We start from the raw sequence: 22,008 nt of genomic DNA, 5'->3' as shown, positions 1-22,008 counted from the left end.
CTGGTTAAATACTACACAACAAAAGATGGTCATAGAACAACAAAGTGCAAACATTCACCCTTTATTGCAGAGTAAAATTCAGTGAAAACATGGACAGATTAAAACATCAAAATTTAAGCAAATGTGGGATCTCTACTGATTTGAATTTTATTTAAACTGGAACTAATTTTCATAACTTCCTTACATACAATGAAGTCCCTTGAACAATACAGCAGTATTGATTTGAACTCTGTCTTGCCCCGCTCAGTCTCTCTTCTTCTGTATGTAATTATGTCGCCTAAATTAAGTTCTAAACACACTGGACAGTAAAGATGTAGGTCCACTCCCAAACGGTCTGAATTCCACAATGGATTGATGTCGTCTTGCAGTTCCAACATTTGTGGACCCAAAAGGGGACTGTCCCATACCAAGACATTGATCCCAGGATGAGGTTCAGTCATGGATCCACTCTCCTCCCATTCAATCTCTGGAACCAGCATACCCTGACAAAAAAAAAAAAGATACTGTTTATGAACAGCACTGTTTTTTTTGTGTTTTAGATTATGTAGGAACAGTGACCGACTAATAATAACTTATATTGTTGCTTGCAGGCAGACCTCATATCTCCATAACTGTTTATAATTTGCAAATAAGTGAACCTTAACAAAGTAGTGACATTAGTACATCTGATGGCTCATAATGCCATGCATTGTGATGCATTTTGAATTTGCAGATGTGCTATTCTTCCTACAAACAAACAATTTAGGGAAATTGTTTGCACCACACAACAATAATCCTTTTCATTCATTTTCGATGAAAATTCACTGTAGTCATTATGATTTCATGATACTCTTCTTGATACTTTCCACTTTAGTCAAACTGCACACAAATCAGTTGTCCAGTACAGTGAGATTAAATAAAGCATTTACCCGGGGATCAGAAACAGGGTTCTGGGTCAAGCCCAACTGCCACAGCTGATTTGGTGTCATGCTTTGCTCCGTCCTGATTGGATGGCTGTCCCACGCGTCACTAAAGACATCCAAACTGGCCTGAATGCATGGTAGAAAAATGTAATGGCAGCAGAATACGTGATGTGACTGATATTGAGAAAGTCTTCGTCCTCAGGAGAGTGCAGGATGTTGTAATATAAACCAGTAACAGTCATGAAGACATCACACCAGAGGAGCTCAATCCTGTATTTGAAAAAAAGCAAAAAGAAATATTATATTGTCAGATTTATTTTTAATACATCATTCACTTTTATGTATCAGGGCTCCAGACTAACTTTTGTCACTAGGAGCATAGTGGCCCCTAACTGAAAATTTTAGGGGCACAACCAGAAAATTTAGGGGCGCATACCGTAAATCAACATTCTAACCAAATCTACTAATTTCCACTGTATTACAAATAAATACTTTAATAATAGATGCAGAAATTACAATGTGCTGTTTCTAATTCAGTGTCACATTTTATTCTGCACTTTTGAAGATGCAACATGAAGGTAAACTGACAGCACCATCGCTGTCACGACAGTACAACTAAGTAAAAATAGTAAAAAAAATACCATACATTTAGAATAAAAAAAAGTTTTTAGTAACAAGTGATTACCGTAGTAACCTTTCGTAATTTCACAGTTTCAAATAATACTTAAATGTATGTAAATATTAGAGGATGGAAATTCATGTTGGTGACACCAAATAGGTGCAGCCAAGATGCACAATAAGCGTGTTTGAGATCACCCAGATGGACGCAACACTGCACAGATCACCTGGTGTGTGACGTATATTTTTGTTTTTGCTCCAACATCACCTGTCAATCAAAACAAAAATATCACGAGAAAGGGGTGAGAGCAAGACCCCAATCAGAGCGAATGCAGCTGGAAATTTAGTATTGAACTGACTAAAAGTTGCCCTACAGACTAAAAAACAATGCATTATGGGACATGCGTCCTGATGGGTTTTTTGTAGTTCACTGATCAATTAAAATAATTTAAAATACCAACTGATTAAAAAAAGGCTACATCCATTACAAAACATTAAAATAATTATAAAAGATGTAATATCACAGCTCATACTTAGGGGGAGAGGCATATTAAAACGAAATTGAATGTTAAGGACAACTCCTAATTCCTGGTCTCTTTCAGTCTCGCTGCAGCTTCGACTTCATGCGAGTTTGAGACCCCTGCTGTACACTCTGTCACTGGTACACTAGCTGCAGGTCGGAAGAACGAATCAATAGTTCACTTGCTCATAGCTCAGACGCACATATCAGGTTGTGATGATATTTGTCTCCGTTTCCTTCCCACGGATGTTTACGCGCTCGATTATCTCTAGGCCCCGCCCCTCCACACATTTTAGCCACTTGCAATGACTTTCCCTATTCTTCTCAGATTGGCCGCCTCAGGCATCACTCAATGAAACGCGAGTGTGTGCTCGCGTGTGCTCGTGTGTGCTCCAGTCTCATGAGTATTCGCGCGAGTGTGTGTGTCTGCCTGCGTGCGTGCGTGTGCGCTCGCGTCTCATTGATGATTTCATCTCTCATTTCATCGATCATTGACGTGCTCCTTTCATGTTTAATGTATAAAAAATACGGAGGGTGGGGGAGGCAAATTTACTGGTAGCACATGTGCGACTGGGTGTAAAATTCAGTCGCACACTCTCAAATCTTGGTCGCAAAATGCGACCAAATGGACGCAGTCTGGAGCCCTGTGTATATATTAAAGCTTCTAAAACTAGGTTCAACTCACCGTTGATTGTGTGTACACTTTTCCCACAATGAAGCCGTTTGTGTCAGTTGTACGTACTGTGAGCATTAACTCGGCTATGCCCACATTTTCTCCTCCGTGATCTCCTCTCACCCTGACAATAACATGAAAATCATGTCTCAAACACATAATTACAAATGCATCGCCAATACGGTACACATCAGTTTAAAATGTAATGTTCTTATGTATGATGCCAATAAGTAGAATTTCTAGGTTAAAAAAATTGCAGGAGTGGGTTACATGTATCACTGGGGGAAAAATTGAGGCGAGAGACTGAGGGGGGGGTAAAATGTTATTCATGAGGGGAAAGAGTTTTAGAGTTGCCTTTGTTTTCAGAGGAGTCTAAAAAAAGTAATTTTATTTTTGTACAAATAACCAAGTACTTATACTGCCTGATATGTGAATAAAATATTTCTTTATGAATGACATGAATACCTCAGAGGAAAGCCATAAACGTTCACAGCGTCACTGAAGAAGGCCAAGTGGGTGTCTGCACAGTTGTTGTCTGCTATCTTCTCAGGTACAAGATCTATGGAATACAAGTACAAATACTTTCAACTGACAGATATTTACAGCGGCAAAAATGCTAAATTCCCAATTGACAGGTAAAACAGTAATACAATAGGATGATAAAATATGAAATAGAATAGAATAAAAGGGTATTTAATAATCCCTGAGGCCATCTTAAAAAAAACACATAAACACACATTCATTACAAATAGAAATATTACAAAATAAAAAGATTGATAAAAAAAAGGTAAATAATTGGAAAATCAGTGGGTAAAATTAAAAGAAATTACTTGTAAGATGCCCTGCCAGAGAGTTGTATTGCCTGATGGCACGAGGAACAAAAGATTGTCACGCTGTCACGCTTCAGTAATTCCTAGAGAATAAATAAAAACACAACAAACATGGATTAGATAATTTAGCTGTCTGATCTTAAATTACATAATTTTCAAATATATGAAAGGGGAATTTTTTAAAACACTCTTGCTATGATTACTTGAGCTTGTATTAAAGAACACCTTTAAAAAAAATCAGAGACAAGACACTGATCACAGGAAGCCTGTGTGTAATACTTACAGTAACTTCTACTCAAATCACTGTTGACAGCTGATTTCTCCCATCCACCCTTTCTGTGACTACTTATCGACTACAAAACAGCCTAAAAACATAATGTTTGGGATTCTTGTCATTACGTCATTGGAAGTAAAGATACGGGGAATTTAGTGGCTGTCACTCTGACACAATCTCACAGGGCTGGTCATCACAATGAATGCGGGTTCTAACGTTAGAAACTTAATGAGGCTTCTTTCATTCAACAGTGGATTCATGTATGTTATATTTAAAAAATGCCGTTTTCATGATGAATGTCATATGAATTAACTTTGTTGCACATATCCACCCAGTCTTAAAGTCTGGGTTGTGAATATGCTGTGTCTAACTTTAACCCGGATCGCGTTTACATAAAGGCAGCACACGGAACAACTAGCTAGTTAGCATAGCATAGCATCAGTGTTTAAACAAATCCCCGTCTCCAAATCAATACTTTGTATTAAACTTTCTTTGCTGCTGTAAATCCGGCATGCTTTTCCCCTTAGTTCCTTATGAATCATGTTAACAACCTACAGATCATTGGCTATAGATGCTAGCTTGAACCGACACCGGCTTGAACTTCACTCACACTCACAGGCAGCCACAACTTGCACAGGCTAAGCAAAACAAAGCTAAGCTAATTTGCGGTGGGGGTACTCTGCAAACGACTCGGCTGCAGTGTTCATAAAGCATTCACACATGTCACTTGGCTAAGGAGAACGCTTCAACTTAGTGTTCAATAACATTACAGGACGTACAACGAGGGAATGATCAAATAAATGCATTACTTACGGGCTGAGACTGATCCCGTTCAGAAGACCTCTCCGCCATGTTTGCCGCCCGCGTCCTCTCAACTGCTGTGCTGAACAGCTCCCTCCCTCGTCACTTTGAAAGTGAAGAGTGTAAGGGGCCATTCGATTGGCTAAAAGCGAACCCGCCTGCTTTGCCTATGAGTTTGATTGACAGATTCACTAGCCAATGGTGACATTAGTTGACCCGCTCCGTCAGATGAGTCTCAATATTCACCGTAGAAAAATCTCTCACACACACGGGGAGATTCACAAACGAGAACGGGATTTTGAATGCACAGTCTGCAATTCGAATGATCTGTGAGTTCACATCACATGTGTACCTAAAAATCATGTTTGTGAAGCACTTACTGTGCATTTCTGATACATTTATTGTGAATTTCTAAAATGTTTTTGTGAAAAACAGTGTGCACATTTGTGAGAAACACTTATTGTGCATTTGTAAAACATTTAGTGTGCATTTGTGAAACACAATCTGTGTGTTTGTGAAACACAGGGTGTGTATTTCCGAATTTATTTTTCACGTTTGCATAAAATGACATTTGTGAATCGGAGCGTGTGCATTTGTAAAACCGGTTGTGTGCATTTCTGATTATTGAGACTGAATTAACTCCATAATAAATCAATAGTATTTTAGTTTTTCAGACAATAAATTGAATTGCACCCCTTAGCCCTACTGTCTAGCTCAGACGTCTGTGTTTATAGAGGACTATACTACAAATTAAACAGGTGAGAGAACAGGTGTTTTAGGAATGTTTCATTAAAAAAAAACAATACTTTGAGTTAATTTTAGCCGGTACAGCAGTAACTAGCACATTTTTACCTAAAAAGCATTATTAAAAGATTCTGTCACTGTTAACATCGCATGCTTTGCAGTTTTATGTGGCAGTCTGGCATGTTTGCACATTCTAACCTTTAACATTGTCGAATGCCCTGAACTTTCTAAGGTTTCTGCTCTGTCAGCAGGCTGTAATTTTCTAAACTCTGGCTTTTAAAGAAATGGGCAAATCAGAGGGACAAATGGAGCAATATACTTCTGTTTTTCCCACCTATATTTACCAGCATCAGCATCAACGAATTGATGAGAAGTCCCAAAAAAGTACCTGCTTTACTTTGGAGGCTCACTACAAAATATTTGATACTTACAAAATATTTTTAGACATTCAATGTATTTTACCAGGTTTGAAATTGTTTAAATTTCTCTTTGCTCAACACTTTTTCAAGCTTTTCTTGAAAACAGCAGAGTTGAGAATGTTTGCTCATTGAGAGATAGGATCTAGAAATAAAGAAATCCTTGTGCTCCATAGTCTTACGATAGAAATACTTTATTTAAGACTAAAGAAAGCTCAACTTGATGGTTTAAGAAATGTTCATAAGATATCTAAACGCATTTTTTTTGAACAGAATTTCCTCAGAATGTGGAGCAGTAACAAAAAGATAAAAAAGTCCCATTAGCTGTCACACTTGCGTGACATTTGTTCTCCGTATGTGACCCATCCCCTGAGAAAACATCCCCAATCCAAACCCCTTAATGCTGAGTGTCAAGTACAGAGGCATTTCAACACCATTTCTAGAGTCTTTGGTATGATTTCACTGTGAATTTGAAGTCACAACCTTCCAGTTTCAGGACAGACAGTCTACAATACCACTGATTTAGCCACATTAAATCTCAGTTTTCAACACTGAATACATTTGTTTTAAAGAACATGAGATGAGGATTTACTAAGATGGGCCAATTTGTACTAAAATTGTATTCACATTTTGTTCTAAAATGAGTCATTTCCACTTATTACTCTATTTTTTTTCACTGTAATCAAAATGAACTATGAATAGGTAAATAAATAAAAGCTCAAAAGATACTCTCCATTTGATTAGAACTAGCAAAAACTACATATTATTGGGCTGTATGATATTTAATTGAAGTACCGGTAATTCTATCTAACTATTATCATTTTTAGCTTTTTCTCTCCTTGAATCCTTGTGTGGAACCCCTTTTTTCTATATTTTGATATCTTAGTATAAGATTTATGAAGAGAAAATTACTTCTTGCATGGACAAATCATTTTACTACTTTCCTTTGTTTTTTTTTCTTAAGAATAGTGCTACTTTCTTATTCTTAGGCTACCTCTCTTGCAGTGTGGTTCTCTAAAAGCTGGTGACAAAAGAATTGTTGTTTTTATCTACCTGCCTCATTCATCAAATATAGGATAACATGTTGGTTTGTACTTCTTTCAGGGACATGCAGAGTGGACAAAGAAGACTTGGATACTAGGATAAAAGAAGATATTTTAAAAATACATAATATTATGTGCATTTGTTTTGATTAAAAAAAAACCTAATGTAGCCATGAGGGGCCAAAACCAGGGTCTCATTGTGCCAGTCTCATTCATGCCCTGGTCAAAACAGAGGGTTGTGTCGGGAAGGGCATCTAATGTAAAATCTTTGCCAAACCAAATATGAAAATCAGACCTAAAACTGATTTGATGTGGTGAGCCTGAAGGGAAAAACCCGAAAGGAAAAGTAAAAGTTGAAATAAAATACATTTTAATCAGAGGGTTTCAACACTGCCTGTGGAACTGCTGCAACATTTTTACAAAATATTCCACCTGTTGGTCACACTGCACTGTTAATGTGATGTTGACACGGTTTTACAAATGTGGCTTCAATTGTAGAGAAGTCTTACAGTTAGTTTGCCTTTAAATGTTTAAAAAGAGAAGCCAGGCCACTGCCGTGTTGTGTCTTAATTCCAGTGAATCAATCGCATGCATTAGGCACGCTCCTCGCTAGGTCACAACACAATCACCGCTGATGTTCGTGTTTGCAATGCCTCTGTGTTCTCACACTTACTCTGCTGTGAGCGCAGATAAGACTAATTCCTTTGCTTTTTGCACCGAACAGAAGTCAAGTGTTAAAATGGACCCACTGCCGTAAAAACAAGATGCTCAGTTGCTTGTTAAATACAGTCCGTTAACTTCCTGAAGCCCTGCTCTATACAGCGGCTCAGAGGAACTAGCGGCTGGTATCACAACCATCAATCTGATCCGTGCCTAGCAGAAAGCCCGGTTAATGGACCGGAGACAGACAGTGACGTTTTCGCAGACGGATCCTGTTCTACACACGGCTGTGCACAAGAGCGTGTGCACACCTTCACACGAAAAGGCCTCAGAGTGAACTGTTGGATCGCTCATGCAGCCCCACACGGTATGTTACACACATCAGTGCATTGCTAGAGAGCCAAAGTTCTTTGCCTTTGGGTTTTCACATTGAAATTTAGCCTGCTGTGCTGAAGAGCACGCCACACGAGGCTGCAGGTCGAGATAGGGAGACCTGCTAACAGGAAATATGATTAATGAGAGCATCTGTGAACAGAGCTTACTGTACAGCAACAAAGCAATATATGGGAATGTTTACCTTGAACTAGCAGGCGGGTGGTGTGGAGCACTTCTCCTTGGTCACTGTACGCTCTGCAAGTGTACGCTCCTCTGTCGTCTCTGGTGATTGCAAGGATAGTCAAACTGCCATCATGTACCTGTGATTCAAAACAAATCAGCATTACTTGTTTTTATTGTTAAGAAAGTTACCTAAACCCAAAATGTCCCAAATCCACAATTTTATTTAAATTTCATTCTTTTGTTAGCTTATAAAAGACCCACTCTGATGAAAATTGTGTATTTGGTGTTTTTAGCATGTTCTTGTGGAATTTTGCTAATAATAGAGGACATATATAGAGAAAAGTAAGCAGTTTTAAAATGCAGTTTGATTAAAAAAAACAAAAAAGTTTATTGTAGATTATCATGTAGATGATAGGCTGGGCAGGCCAAAAGCTCTGCAACTGGGAGGGGAAGGGGGGGCGAGGTTGCTCCACGCCCACAACTCAGATTCAAATTTCTAATTCCTGAACGATGGTGGAAATTCAATTGTGCCCAACATCATTAACCTTTTGTTCATACAGCATTTTACTGCAATGCGAAACATTATTCATGCATTTAAGTAAAACTTTCTATTTTTTTTTAAATTTGCAGGGGTACAAGAGTTTTTTTAAACTGAGAGCGGGGAAAAAAAACTGCAAAATAAAAACATTTAAAGCTGCTCGCCTTTGACCCAGCCTTACTTGCTGAACAGCTGCTACACACCCCTTTTCTCTTGGTCTATATAGAAAATTCATTGGCTCCCCCCTTCTGTCTCTGCCAGCCTGGTCAGAAATGCATATACATTGATAGAAAAAAACAACAATTTTTTTTTTCAAAATGGCAGCTTTTCTGTTGGTTTTATCTCCATAGCAACGATTTTATGTTTTGGTCTGCTAGGGATAATGAACAGATCTATGTACGTTTGAGAAGAATTGGCAGAACAAAACTTTTGCATTTCCTTAGCAATGAAGGTCAAACGATTAACAACAGCACCCTCTGTTGTGTTGAAATCAATACACAGCACACAAACTGCACACAGAATCAGGTCCAAAATGGGATTTGTCTCAGATCTATAAAGGAGCCTTCTTTATATAAGGTAAAATTATACTTGGATCAAAATAAACCCAGCGTCTGGACAGCCCACTAATAAAAAGAAATTGAGAACAGTTTGACAAGAAAGCAAAACTGCCTGTCAGATCCGCTAAAATGTGTAAGTCCGTAGCCCTAATCTGAAATGTCTTATCCCTCTAAAAGCTGGTTGTTGCTAAAATAGTTCCAGGCTCATTTCACTTGGGAAAGTTTAAAACCAAATTAACATGCATGTTTGTTGGACTTCTCAGTGATGAAGTAAGTTTAATAAATTCAAACATGCTGGGAGTTTTCAAAAAATCCTTCAAAGTCAGTAAAGTGTCAGGTTTAATTAACTTCTTTTCTGATTCTTGCTTCCTCTAACCTTGGAGAGGTTGAGCTCGGTGCCACCAAGTATCCCTGTGCGCAATCGCTGAAGAGAACCAGGGAATGGTGGGGAAACACATGAAGCAACACTAATACAGAAGCCCTCATAAATTATGCAACAGGTTGCAAGAGTTTGGGTCTATTCGAGTCATGCACAGCTGTTGTCTGTCCATTTCCTCAGCTGAGAGAACCGAAATGTTTATTAGGCAGGAGATGATCCTGGTGGAAAAAATCCAAAAGAAAAAACGTCAAACTTCTGCAAGTCGGCTGGCAAACTGTCTCATCATCTATCACACTTTCAGTTTCAGTGCTATAAACAAACAACACGTGTAAAGTCCTGAGAGTGTAAACTAATCTCTGTTTGTTCTTTCCCTGCAATATGAAGAAAACTAATTTTGGCAGTATTTAAAAGATTTGGGATAAATTAAAACTATTATTAAAACTATTGTTATTTTAATAAACTGATAATTCTATTGTTCATTGTGTTAATCTTTGCTGGTTTATGGATGGGTGTACTTCTAATTTCCATTTTACAGCCACTCAACGGCCCCTCCAGACCAGAAAAGGTCTGCCATAGCTCAAAGTCCTCATAACCCACCACCACTGTACCAGAGATAGCTACCAAAAAAGGGGCCTATATAGCACCCCCATCACTTTATTAGACAGTAAACTGAAACAGCAAAAAAAAAAAAAAAAAAAAAACAGTTCAACTTTTTGAAATCTGCCCCCCGCCTTTTAGGTTTTTGACTCTAACCAGCTTCTTCTTCTTTTACAGTCTTTCTCTGTTCATGTTTCCTGTGGGACTTAGTGGTTTTAGACAAATGTCTTAAGAATTTACTTGTTTTCTTGCGACGTTTTTGAAAATTCTAGCTTGTCAGTCGGCATTAATATGTTCCTCATACAGAAAGAGAGATAATGAGATCAAACAAGAGCTGTGAATATAAAAAAAAAGAATAAATATCTTTTAAAACGTAATCCTGGAACACTTTAATCGATTAAAAAAGGAATACATAGAATAATAAGGTAAACGAACAGGTCAGCCGCATCATTATGCCTATATTAGGGACAATTCGACAATTTTTATGTCAGGGGGATAGACTGAAATGGGGGGGGGAGTAACAGGTGTTGATTAAAATGAAAAATGGGATACTTAGGGTTAGGGTCGTGTTTACGTTCACGGTTAGGATTAGGGTAAGTCGTATAAATTCTACTTCTTTTTTTTTTTTTTTTTTTTTTAATAAATTCTACTTCTGACCAACGATGTTAAGAACCATCTTATTTGAGACCAGACCCCACACAAAATAACAGGGAAGAGAAGCTTGAAGGCATCTTATGTCACATCCACCTCTCTGACACATCAAAGGATGATGTTCAAAAATGTGAAAATCTGCTTTTGTTTCCCACCTTGCTTTTTTTATGTAAATTTATTTCAAAAAGCAACTGTTTTCATCTCCTTTATTTTTTCCTGTGCCAATGAAAAAAAGTCAGATAAAAAAAAAGGTGAAGAAAGAAGATTTCCTGCTTGACTCAAGCCCTGTCTGTCGCATTCCTCCTTTTCAGCACCCCGTCTCCCTGGATGTGGCTGTGCGGGTGAGCAAATATACCATGAGTCTCACACATTCTCAGCACAAGACTTCACTAAAGTTTAAAGGGAGGTACACAGAGCAAAGGATGAGAAAAGGTAGGAAAAGCAGCAAAGCTGAAGGAGCGACATTCTGTTCCCCCCATGAGATTTTCCCATTTAGTCTAACATTCATTTTAGGACTAATGTAATATTGATGCAGAAAGAAGAGATTAATTATGCATCAGAGTGTTGTCTAATCATTTACTGAGGGGATGGTGTTAAAAGAGGCGACTGAAGGGAGAGATGTTGGAGCTGGGAAGCAAAATGAAAGGGAATGAAAAAGAGGCCCTTGACAGACTCAGTATGCTCCTGTCACTTCCTCTACAGTATATCACACAGGCAGCTGTGAAGACCTGATAGCGCCTGCAGCAGACTGCACTATCAGTGACATATGAGAACGTGAAGGCAGGCAGAAAAGCAAGCAGACAACCACGACTGTAAGACATCCTTTAAAAAATGCCTGTTAATGCTTCTACACTTACTAACAGTTTTTTTTATTATTATTTTTTTGTTTGGTCCTTTTGTTGAGTTAAACTCCCTTAAAAGACAAAGCGCCTGACAGAGTCATGACCTGTTCTCCACCTCCAGAGAAAGAGATATTTGCAGTTTCGACTCAAGCTGCAGCATCATGTGGCTTTAATGCATCACTGCTTGTTAGCGCTTCTGCACTTTCTGACTCATCTGTGATGAAGCTGTTTGTTCAATGACTCTAACACCGGCAGAACTGAGATGTGTGTTTATTGTTGTAGCAGGATATAGCTGAGTGAGACATTTTGCTAAAATCAAACCACAAAGTGTCCATGACAGAAATCCCTTATCAAAACATCAGATTTTTATTTTCCTTTTTGAGAGGAAGGAACGAAAATCAGTAATCAAAAGGCAACAAAGTAAGCTCTGATACGATGGCCCTGAAGTGCAAATAACACCAATAAATTACTCAACGTGAAAACATATGACAAATCTCAACAACAATTGAGAAAGCAAAACAAAAGTAACGTTTATTACTACGTTTCTATGAATTGCGGATGACAGCCAGAGTTCTGGTCCCTCCCCTTTCTCGTGTTTGGGACCATGTGACTTTATAGCCTCACGTGAGTAATCAGGAGGTCACAGGTGACTGTTGTCAGTAAATTCTCAAACTACGCATACACAGCAAGGATCATTTAGTGCTTGAAGCACTGCCTCTGGCGGTCAGGAGGGATGAAATAGAACAAGTGATTAAAAAAATTACACTTTAGAAATCAAAACAAAGTTACAGATAAAATGAAGCGAAATAAAAATGAAACTTTTTGGAGAGCAAAATTTATTTCCAGAAACCAATAGATACTATGGGTCTTCGCTGATTGGATGATGACATTTGATTTTTTTGACATTTGGGTTTCTTCAAATGTGTCTCCAATGTTCGCATTTCGGAAAACAAAAGTAATTTCCAGAAATCAAAATGAAATGTAAAAAAATGAAGCAAAAGGAGAAATCAGAAAAGATAGGTATTATAGGGCATCACCGATTGGATGATGATGTTTGACCAACATTTCAACTAAACGCTATTTCTGGAAATTAATTTTGTTTTCCAAAACGTTTCATTTTTATTTAGTTTCTTTTTATTTTTTGAGAATTGTGTTTTGGTTTATATAATTTTGTTTTGATTTCTAAAATATTGTTTTTTTATTTGTTTTTGTGATTTGCACTTTAGGGCCACTGTAGTTGAAGGCTCTGAGGGGTTAAAGCTATGTGTATAAACAGATATTTTCGTATTCAGATGACACTTCATCTGAATAAAAACCTGACTATTTGCTTCAAAATTCTTTTATGTATCAGTGTTTCTGATACAGTTCTTCAAAAACATTTTAAACTTTTAAACAGGCAAAATAATATTTCTCCAGCTAAACAAGAGTATTATTAAAAGACCGGATGTGATGCAGATCATAGCATACTTACTGTACAGATGGGCACAGCGGATGATGCCATCTGTGCACCAAGCCTGCCTCTATTTTTGTGCTCAATCATAAATCTGAGTTTGGGCCGTTGTGATTTCTTACCGAGTATTTGGCATTGGTTGCAAGCTCCTCCCCTTCCCTCAACCAGCTGATCATTGGTTTTGGATTTCCCTGGGCAGAGCAGCTTAGCAGAGTGCTTCCCCCTTCTTTAGCCTCCACATATTGGGGTGGTGTTGATGTAAATGAAGGCGGTGCTGTGGAGAAGACAAAAAATTTAAACCATAAAATACAAAAGCGTGATTTTTTGGGGGGACTTTTATCAGTGCTGGACTTCTCTCATATTTGTCCCTGTCTTCTAGTGAGATCAAAGGTTTTTCTCTACGTTCTGAATCCAGATCAACCTTTGCACGGTTAAAAACAGCGCTTTGAGTCATTCTTTACCCCCTTCTTTTAATGGCAGTTGGTTAAAAATCTGCTTAACCGTTGGATTCAGTCCTAGATCAGGTCACCAATCCACACACAGGGTTACGCTTTCATAATCCATGGTTCCTGATCAAAATTCATGTCCATGTCAGATATATTGTACATTTCTGCATTTCTGTCAAGAAAGACTACTTCCAAAGCGGCTGCACAGATACCTTATAGTGAATATGCACCTGCACTGAGAACAACTTGCTGCCGTTTGTGTATTTTTAAAAATACAAGAGAAAACCCTCCTGCACCTTCACAGCATTTCCACGAACAGCCACAAGTCATCTGTCAGTAACATGCAGCATCATAAATCAGCTGCTTTTAGAGTTTCAACAATATTTTTTAAGATAAATAGTATATATACTTATAAAAACAACAAAAAAAGGGGTTCCGCTCAAGTGGGTCAGCTCTTGCCGGCGGGAGTCTGGCCACGCATCCATGCCACCAGCACCTGGCATGGATGAACAGATTGCCCAATTAGCACATTTAGACATCTGCCTGTCCATCCTGGCCTCTCACTGCCGAACACTCATTACATTACATGACACGGTCGCTTAATGGAGATTCTAATAAAATGCAAGACTGATTCATGCGTCCCGCGCTCATGCATTTGATGGGTCAGTAGGTGCATTAAGCTGTTCATGATGTGACATTTTAGTTGTTATGAGGAATCATTTTACAGTAATATAAGCTTCACTGATTCTAAACTCTGCTGCAATGATAACATCCTATGCTGGCTATCTTTGGAGTGTTTCGCAATTACTACGATGCAAGCATAATTTCAATTTACCTATTAAAAACACGTATTACTTTCAGTTTAATTTAAGATTATAGATTTGATCAAATTCACTTTAGTTTTTAGTGATGTTTTTCTGTTTCCTCATAATTTTCTTCCTTTTGACCGACCAGAGACACATTTTGAACTTAATACTTAGAAATAACATTATACTTAAGGGGGATTTAACCACTTAACATAGTTTTGCTATATAATTTTTTTTTATAATAATCCATTTTAATCAAATTCTATTTATCTTTTTAAATTCAACAACAGCACTAAAACATATATTTAGTTGTTTATTCCAAAGAAAGAAATGTTTCCTGGTACGTTCAGATGAAAGTGCAGAACCATAGCATTCCAATTTGTATTTCAGGACAGGATGTAGTTCAATTAAACGTTTTTTTTTTTTATTAATTAATTTTCTGAGCAGAATACATTTTGTCACCACTGGGATAAATTAATCACCCTATGTCCCCTTGTCATATGGCATCCTCCAGGTATCTATTTTTGGACCTGTCTTCTTTAGGATTCACTAATGATTTATAGTAACATAAAAGTTGTTCTCCTATGCATTTATTCCATCAGGAATAAGTTGTATACAGCTATACCAACAGAATATCAACAGTCCACATATTTAATAAACAAATATGAACTATGTTTAGTTTTTAAAATTCTCTAAAGTTCCCCAAAAACAAGTAGCAACTGCAGTTTTCAAAGAAATAAAGGGGAACTTTTTAGTGTGGTTGTTAATTCTTACTTTATACAAAAACATTCTTATAACATTTTAGCTTAAGTCAGAGATATATATAAACCACAATACATTTAATCTCCTTACTTTTGCATCTGATTTTCTTCTGAGCGCAGCCAAAAGCTCATCAGACAGCTTTAACTGGCTAAAAACCGAGCAGTACTGACCGGAAGAGGAAGTAAGAACATTTAACTTCCTTAAAAACTGTAAATCGGCTCCCTGTAGAATCAAGAATTGATTTTGAAATGTTATTAATAACTCATTTGGTTTACAGGAAGCAGGGCCTGAATATTTGACAGACTGGATGGTGCTATAGAACCACATGAAACCATAATGCTCAGAGGGAAAGGATCTGCTGCTGGTGCCTTAGACACAAACAGGGAAACAAGCTTTTATTTTTATGTAGTTACTGAACCAGTTGCCTGATGGGCTAAGAAATTCCCTAAATATTACAGTTTTTTTATCTTAATTGTAAAAGTATCATTTATATAATTTATTTTAATCCATTATTACTTTTATTCATCCCCTGTTCTGATGTTTTAACTCTAAAATGTAAAAAATAAACATTGGCATCTATTTTTCCTACAGCTTTTATTTTAATTTGCTGTGTATCTTAGTGAACAAATAAAGCTGTATTTTAGAGGCTTTGGTCAATGAAAAAGGCTTCTGGCATACATTCAAGCAAGAGAAAGTAAACACCATAGAAAAGTAAGAGATTTTAACAAATTTCCTCCTAAGCTATCACACAAAAATGTTTATAGCAAGTTTAGAACAGTCACAACTTTGCATCATCTTTACTTTTTATCATGTTTGATGCAGTTTTTTTTTCTTATTTATAAAAAGGTATTAAAGCAAAATTGCTTTTCTGTAAGTGCTGTTCTTTTACTTAATATATTGCCACTTAAAGTGCTGTCTTTAGCTCCACACCTATTTAAGAAGATTATTCTCAAGGGACAGGCATCAGCTGACAGGAAGTAAGTTGCACACGTGGCAGAGCTGGTGACAGCCACAGGTACAGCGACCCACCTGGGATTTGTTTCCCGTTGTCAGCTGCAGCTTGTTATAGAGGAAGTGTCACCATGGTTTGGGGAAACTTGGGAATTGTGCTCGAAAAAAAAGCAATCTGGGCATGAAAATTCTGCCCTGCTTACTGCAGCTCTATATTAATTCTATACATTAAAAGATGGTTGAGGGAGTCACAACTCCCACTGTTCGTCTCTGCCGATAACAAGACATCAGCAGATGGCTGCAATGCTGAGATGTTTGTTCCAGCCTGTTCTTTAAAGGCTGAGAGTTTCTATCCTTGTCCTTTGCTCAGAGACCTGAAAGTGATTTAGCAACTTTTTGTCCCTTCCCTAGTTCTTTTCTCTATTTGACTCCAAGAGAATACACTAATAGAGTTATGGAGTTTTATTCACTTCACATCTTGAATCTCAAACTGGGTGTGATATTTCCCGATAAAGAACTGTTTCTAATAGCCTTATTCTTACCTAACATTTTTTCAAGGCTGCATAGAACCAACAAGATGAACACAAAGTTCCAAAATACAAGCATGTTCTGATCCTCTGCATACAATTTAACATCTGCTGCAATAAAAAAAAAGTGTTCTCATTCCCATTTACCTTTGAATATTCTGAGTAATACACCATTTTTTAGATTTACTTTGGTATAAATGATGAAGCTACTAATCCTAACAGACCACAATTCAGGACTACATTTCCCAGAAGAGTTTTCATCATCCTCTGTAAAAATTTGTAGACAATTTTAATATTGTGTTGAGATTATTTTCAAAAGAGATTATTTTCACAAGGACTAAAAACTTTCTCACAAACAACAAAATAACCACCCACGCTGAAGTTAAAAAGAAGTATTTTGTATGATCATGTTTTAGCATTTTTTTATTTTTCTAATGATAGCCTGTTGTTATCACGAAAATTAGGAAACAAACACAAAAAAGTTTCAAAAACAGTTGCATTCCGAGAAAAATAAAAAGTTATTATCAACAAAGCTTCTCCTTTTTAAATGTCTTTTTTGCACTTTCAGATTAAGCTTTCCAAACATTTAGTTAATTTATCCTATATACTTTCTAACAAGCAATTTTACCCTTTTTTGTGATGGAAAATGAAAACTTCCCAAAAAAAAGGACATTTAAAGACATAATTTACTTCATAGACTTTACTAATGTGTTGCATCTGGAAAAACTGACCATCTCTCCACGGTTCCTGTCTTTGCTGTTAGACTGCAGTCCTTCTATGTGCAAATATTGTGTCTGTAAACAACTGTAGCAAAAAGTGGGGGGAGGAGACTGTCTCGTGAATTTCTATAGGAACTTTTGATTGAGATTTTTGAAAAGGAATACTAAACGAATGCATTTTTTTTTTATTTGGCAAAAGCAATGCTTTAATTTTTCACTTCTGCACGGTGCATCGACTTTAAGGCATGTTTCTCCTATTCTGTTTGGTTTAGGAATAAAAAGGTCAAAACAAGATTTTACTATCTGTCGCTTGAAAACTGGACAAGCATTTTTTTATTTTAAAGGTTTGGCCACATGTCAACTTCAATTACTCATGGGGACAAACAGGCAGGGAGTCCACTTGAGATGAAAATCAGTCCTGCTGAAGCTTCAGAAGAAAAAAGGGAGGAAGACAGGAGAGAACATGCTGAAAGAGAAGGGAGAGGACCAGAGGAGGGGGCTGAGAGAGACAGGACTTAGTGTATTTTTCGGGCACAAGGCCTTGCCATCTGACACCTGCCACTGAGTGGGCATGAATCCCCTGTCCGCTTGGCAGGATGTTTAGGCCAACCAACAGGAAGTCAAAGGAGGAGTTTATGCAAAAACAAATGGCTAAAGGAAGCAAGTGTCCTCAGTGTCTGTGCGGAAGCCAGTCAAAGATGGCACCTGCTTACTTCACAGACATCCCATAGCAGGCCCGTACATGTTGTACTTCTTTGTTGCATGTCTAGACTTTTAAAAAAGCCCTGATTTTTTTCCAACAAACGGGAACCTTTTTCACGTAAAAGCATCACAACAGATTAGGTGTGTTTGCTTCTGACCACTCCATCCCAAGCCACGTCAGATTTCATTTTACATCGAGGTCACATGGGACGGCATATTTTAAAATGTCAAATACATCTGACATTAAGGGGTATTATTAGCTCCGCTGCTGCCGCCTGAAGAGCTCCGTTTTTTGTGAAAGGCCTGACAGGAGTGACGGAAGGGAGAGTTGGAGGGAGGGAGCGGGTATTGGGGAATCTTGATGAGGCAGCTACAGAGATGCAGTATGTCTGCACAACAAGACGTCTATACACACGCGCCTACAGATGCTCACAAAGCCCAAACATCATGTGAGTGTGCAGGTGACACTGGCAGCAGAGTACTAACCCATTTGTGCATTTTCACTTTTAATATCCAACAGAGGTCTCTTTTAGGCTTTTTTTTCAGTGCAGATGTGGTACCCAGAGCACAGAGCTAAGAAGGTCTTATGAAATGATCTGTTTTGTGCAGGTAAGCATTTTTTCTAAACTCATCAGGTCACGAAATGCTTTTCATAAATGTCTTTTAGCAAAAACTTTCAGACTCACCACATGAATATGCTTCATCACATCGCATATGCATGATTTTCTCACAGCAGTCACAGGTTCACACATCAAAAATACACACATTAGTGAGACTGACATCACTTTGCTGCAGAATAACACTGAAGATCAGAGATCTAAATGATTTAAACCCAAAGTTTCTGCCTTAAATCAGTTGCCAATAGGAGAGAAATGATTCATTCAGTCGATCCAGGACACCTTTGTACAAAACTTCAAACAGTGGGACTCAGAGAGAAATAACTGGGTACTGAACAGTGCAGGTGAAGCTTTACAGAGTCCTTGTATTTCTTGCACGATAATTAAATGTGTACAAACAAACAAGTAAACAAGAATTAATAGCTAATCCATTTACAGTTTAGATCACTGATGTTTTTCCACATCAAAATAATACAAACGGAACATTATTAGAACATTCTACCACACTGTATGGTCACATCTTTGCAAAATTGATATAGTCAATTTATTTCATTTTGAAACAACTTTATAATTGTATAAGTCAATTTGATTAACAACTTGCCACAGACAGATCGATCTGGTTGGATCGTAGGAATATAAATCGATTCATCAATTAAGTCAAATAATCGTTACACCCCTAGTTGCCAAGCATGACTCTTATATAAATCTTGTTTTTAATTAGTTCTGATCTGTATAATTTGCTGAACTAATAGTTTTTCCACCACACCTGCCACCAGTTCTGACTGCACACACATGAAGACATTCAGGCTCCACAGAAAGCATTTCTCACACTAACCAGATGCAGCTCTTACAGCTATAAAACAAGTCGACGTCACTGTTTGTGGTGCTCTGCAACAATGTACAGACACACTTCACACAGGAGCCACTCGGGTATTCCTGGGAAACGCAAAGGTGCAGATTTTTTCCAGCCTGGTCATCAGTTTGATAGACTCTCAGACTGTCTGAAACCAGCAACAATCAATCCTCCTCTAACCAGCCTCTGAGTCCTTTTTACTGGAAGCTCTTTTGTGGGGAAAAAGCTGCTGGCCTGACTGTCTCACTCATTATTCTGACAAACCCACTGATAGCAGGGAAATCCTGTAACTGCATCATCGCAGTTCTTTTACATCATCTGTGACATTTAAAAACATGAATAAAACAGGCAAACTTAGAGTTTTCAGCGTTAAATGCACTGGATATTTCCATCATTTTAACTACATTTCACTACATTTTTAACAATATAATTTGGGGGGGAAACAGAACTGTTTGTCAGGCAACATGTGGACACATATTATGCGGCCTTGCTGACTGGTGCAAATGACAACATTTACATCACAAAGGCCTCACACACAGGTGGACACAGAAACCCTGAATTGGTTGTTGGGGGCCAGGAACTTCAAAGCACGCATTAGTTTACATACATCAGGCAAATTACATTCACTTAAATTCCCAGAACTGACAGTCAGACCCAAAAGGTAGTACCCTAAAGGTCACAGAAAAACATTCTTATGAATCAAGATGATTAAAAAAAAGACACAGCTATTTGTTTGTGATTGCATTTTACATTATAGAGAAATTGAAAATACCTATTTGGTGTTTTGTTTTTCTGCACAGAATCTGATTATTAAGATTATTCTGTTTCCTAAAGAAAAAGTAAAAGTATGTTTGTTTTGTAAAAGAAAAATGGAATTTTGCTTCATCATACTATCTTGGATTAAGGTTTATTGTCAACCAAACACACACGTAGCTCATTTCCAGAAATGTTCTAGGTGACATAAACAGTTTCCAAAATACCCTTAAAAACAGGATAGATTTTTTTTCAAATAGAGCCTTTACATTTTCTAATCAAATGGACTTTTTTTGTTTTATTTAAACACACAAAGCCATGTTCTTACTCACCATTGACTGTAAAATGCACCCAGCTGCCGTTGTGGAAGGTGTCGTACTGTTGCTCCAGCATTAGGACCCTACACTCATACCAGCCCTGGTCCTCTGAGCGTACTGGGTCGATCTGCAGGGAAGCCTTCCCATGCAGAGAGGCTCTACCTGCAAACAGAGGTGAGGCACTGCTGGTTACCACTCAACCCATGCAATCTTTTGTCGCAGTATTTGCACATATTTTGGCAGTCTGGTCATTAAAAGCATCGAACATTTCATTGCTGCTTCATGCACCCTGACATCTTCGATCTAATAAAAGATCACAAGCTAAAAAAAGAGCGCACACGTTATTACAAAAAGATCCATGATTTACATAATGAAATTACGGGTGTGTTTATTGAATTTATGACCACAGCTGGAACACGGTGCTGAATGCAGAAAATAAGTAGTCTAGCAACAAAGTTAGCAGCACCTTAAAAGGAAACTGAAACTAAAAGGAAGTGGAATGTTTGAAGCTTGATCATAAGTTGTTCAGTATTTAAGTTATTGATGTTATTGTAGGTACCTAGGTCAATATGTCAGTCTCATATTTATTACTTTGTGAAGCCATCATCAGTTTGTAAGTTTCTTTTGAAACTAAGAAAACGCAGCCTTCTAGACTGCAAACACATTTCTACAAAGAAGATATACAGCAGGGCAACGGTAGTCATCAATTCTGCAGGTTGTCCCACATAAATTGAAAAGAGGTCTGTAATGTTTGTCATGTGTAGTCCTCAGTTTTGAGACAAATTGTAAAAAAAAAAAATCCAAAAAATCACAATGTCTGATTTTTGAAGCATTGATTTGTATAACGGTACAGAAAATAAACAATTCAGTCAATAACAAAAGTTTATCTCAATCCTTTGTAATGTAACCCTTATTGGTAATAATAGATGTCAATCATTTCCTGTAGGTTTTCACTGCACACACTGTAGCTGCTATTTTGGTCCATTCTTCCATGCAGATCTTCACAAGAACTTTGATGTTTTGGGGCTGTTGCTGGGCAACATGGGTCTCAACTCCCTCCAAATATTCTCTACTGAACTGAGGTCCAGACACTGCCTACAGGCCACTCCAGAACCTTGAAATACTTTTTACGTAGCCACTCCTTCTTTGCCCAGATGATGTGGGTAAGGTGTTCCAGTGATGCAACTCAGGATTCTTCCCCTTCCAAACGCAGCAATTGGTGTTTCTACCAAGAGTTCCATTTTGGTCTCATTTGACCACATGACATTTCCCAATCCTCCTCTAGGTTGTCGAGATGGTCTCCGGCAAACTTTCGGCTTGGACATGCACTGGTTTAAGCATGGGGACTTTTGAACTACTGCAGGATTTAAAATCCATGACAGCCTAGCATGTTCTCAAGATCATTTGTACCCTAAAATGTGAGGTTGTACAAGAAGCCTAAATGGAGGAAGATTGTATCTTATATTTATTCAATTTTCTAAAAATTGCTCCAAAAGTTGAAC

The 22,008-nt window shown here is 37.7% G+C and overlaps 1 protein-coding gene and 1 long non-coding RNA gene across 10 annotated transcripts in view; both read right to left on the bottom strand.

The window, feature by feature from the left end:
- Window positions 1-22,008, bottom strand: part of igsf9ba (immunoglobulin superfamily, member 9Ba) — an 86,348-nt gene that overhangs the window by 35,525 nt on the left and 28,815 nt on the right. For 7 of the 9 annotated variants that reach the window (XR_013647055.1, XR_013647056.1, XR_013647057.1 and 4 more), the window contains exons 3-5: window positions 20,522-20,668; window positions 13,176-13,327; window positions 8,059-8,176 (exon numbers count right to left, since the gene is read on the bottom strand). Coding sequence is in view for 6 of the 9 variants with exons in the window: in XM_023961469.2 (XP_023817237.1) it covers window positions 8,059-8,176; window positions 13,176-13,327; window positions 20,522-20,668 (417 nt within the window). In the remaining 3 variants the exon portion in view is untranslated. Of the gene's footprint in view, window positions 1-8,058; window positions 8,177-8,758; window positions 8,889-13,175; window positions 13,328-16,096; window positions 16,237-20,521; window positions 20,669-22,008 lie in introns of those variants that run through there. The other 2 variants (XM_078929376.1, XM_078929377.1) reach the window with 2 other exon arrangements.
- On the bottom strand, window positions 1,033-4,767 carry LOC144981396 (uncharacterized). Its single transcript, XR_013647058.1, has 5 exons — window positions 4,631-4,767; window positions 3,544-3,626; window positions 3,179-3,272; window positions 2,726-2,837; window positions 1,033-1,172 (listed from the first exon to the last, which is right to left on the bottom strand). It is a non-coding gene; the product is annotated as an uncharacterized LOC144981396 (long non-coding RNA).

The sequence above is a fragment of the Oryzias latipes genome, chromosome 13 (assembly GCF_053564925.1).
Source record: "Oryzias latipes strain Hd-rR chromosome 13, Olatipes_Hd-rR_3.1".
In the NCBI taxonomy this organism is placed as follows: domain Eukaryota; kingdom Metazoa; phylum Chordata; class Actinopteri; order Beloniformes; family Adrianichthyidae; genus Oryzias; species Oryzias latipes.
Note: the sequence above shows the minus strand (reverse complement) of the source record. Positions and strands in the feature narration are given on the sequence as shown.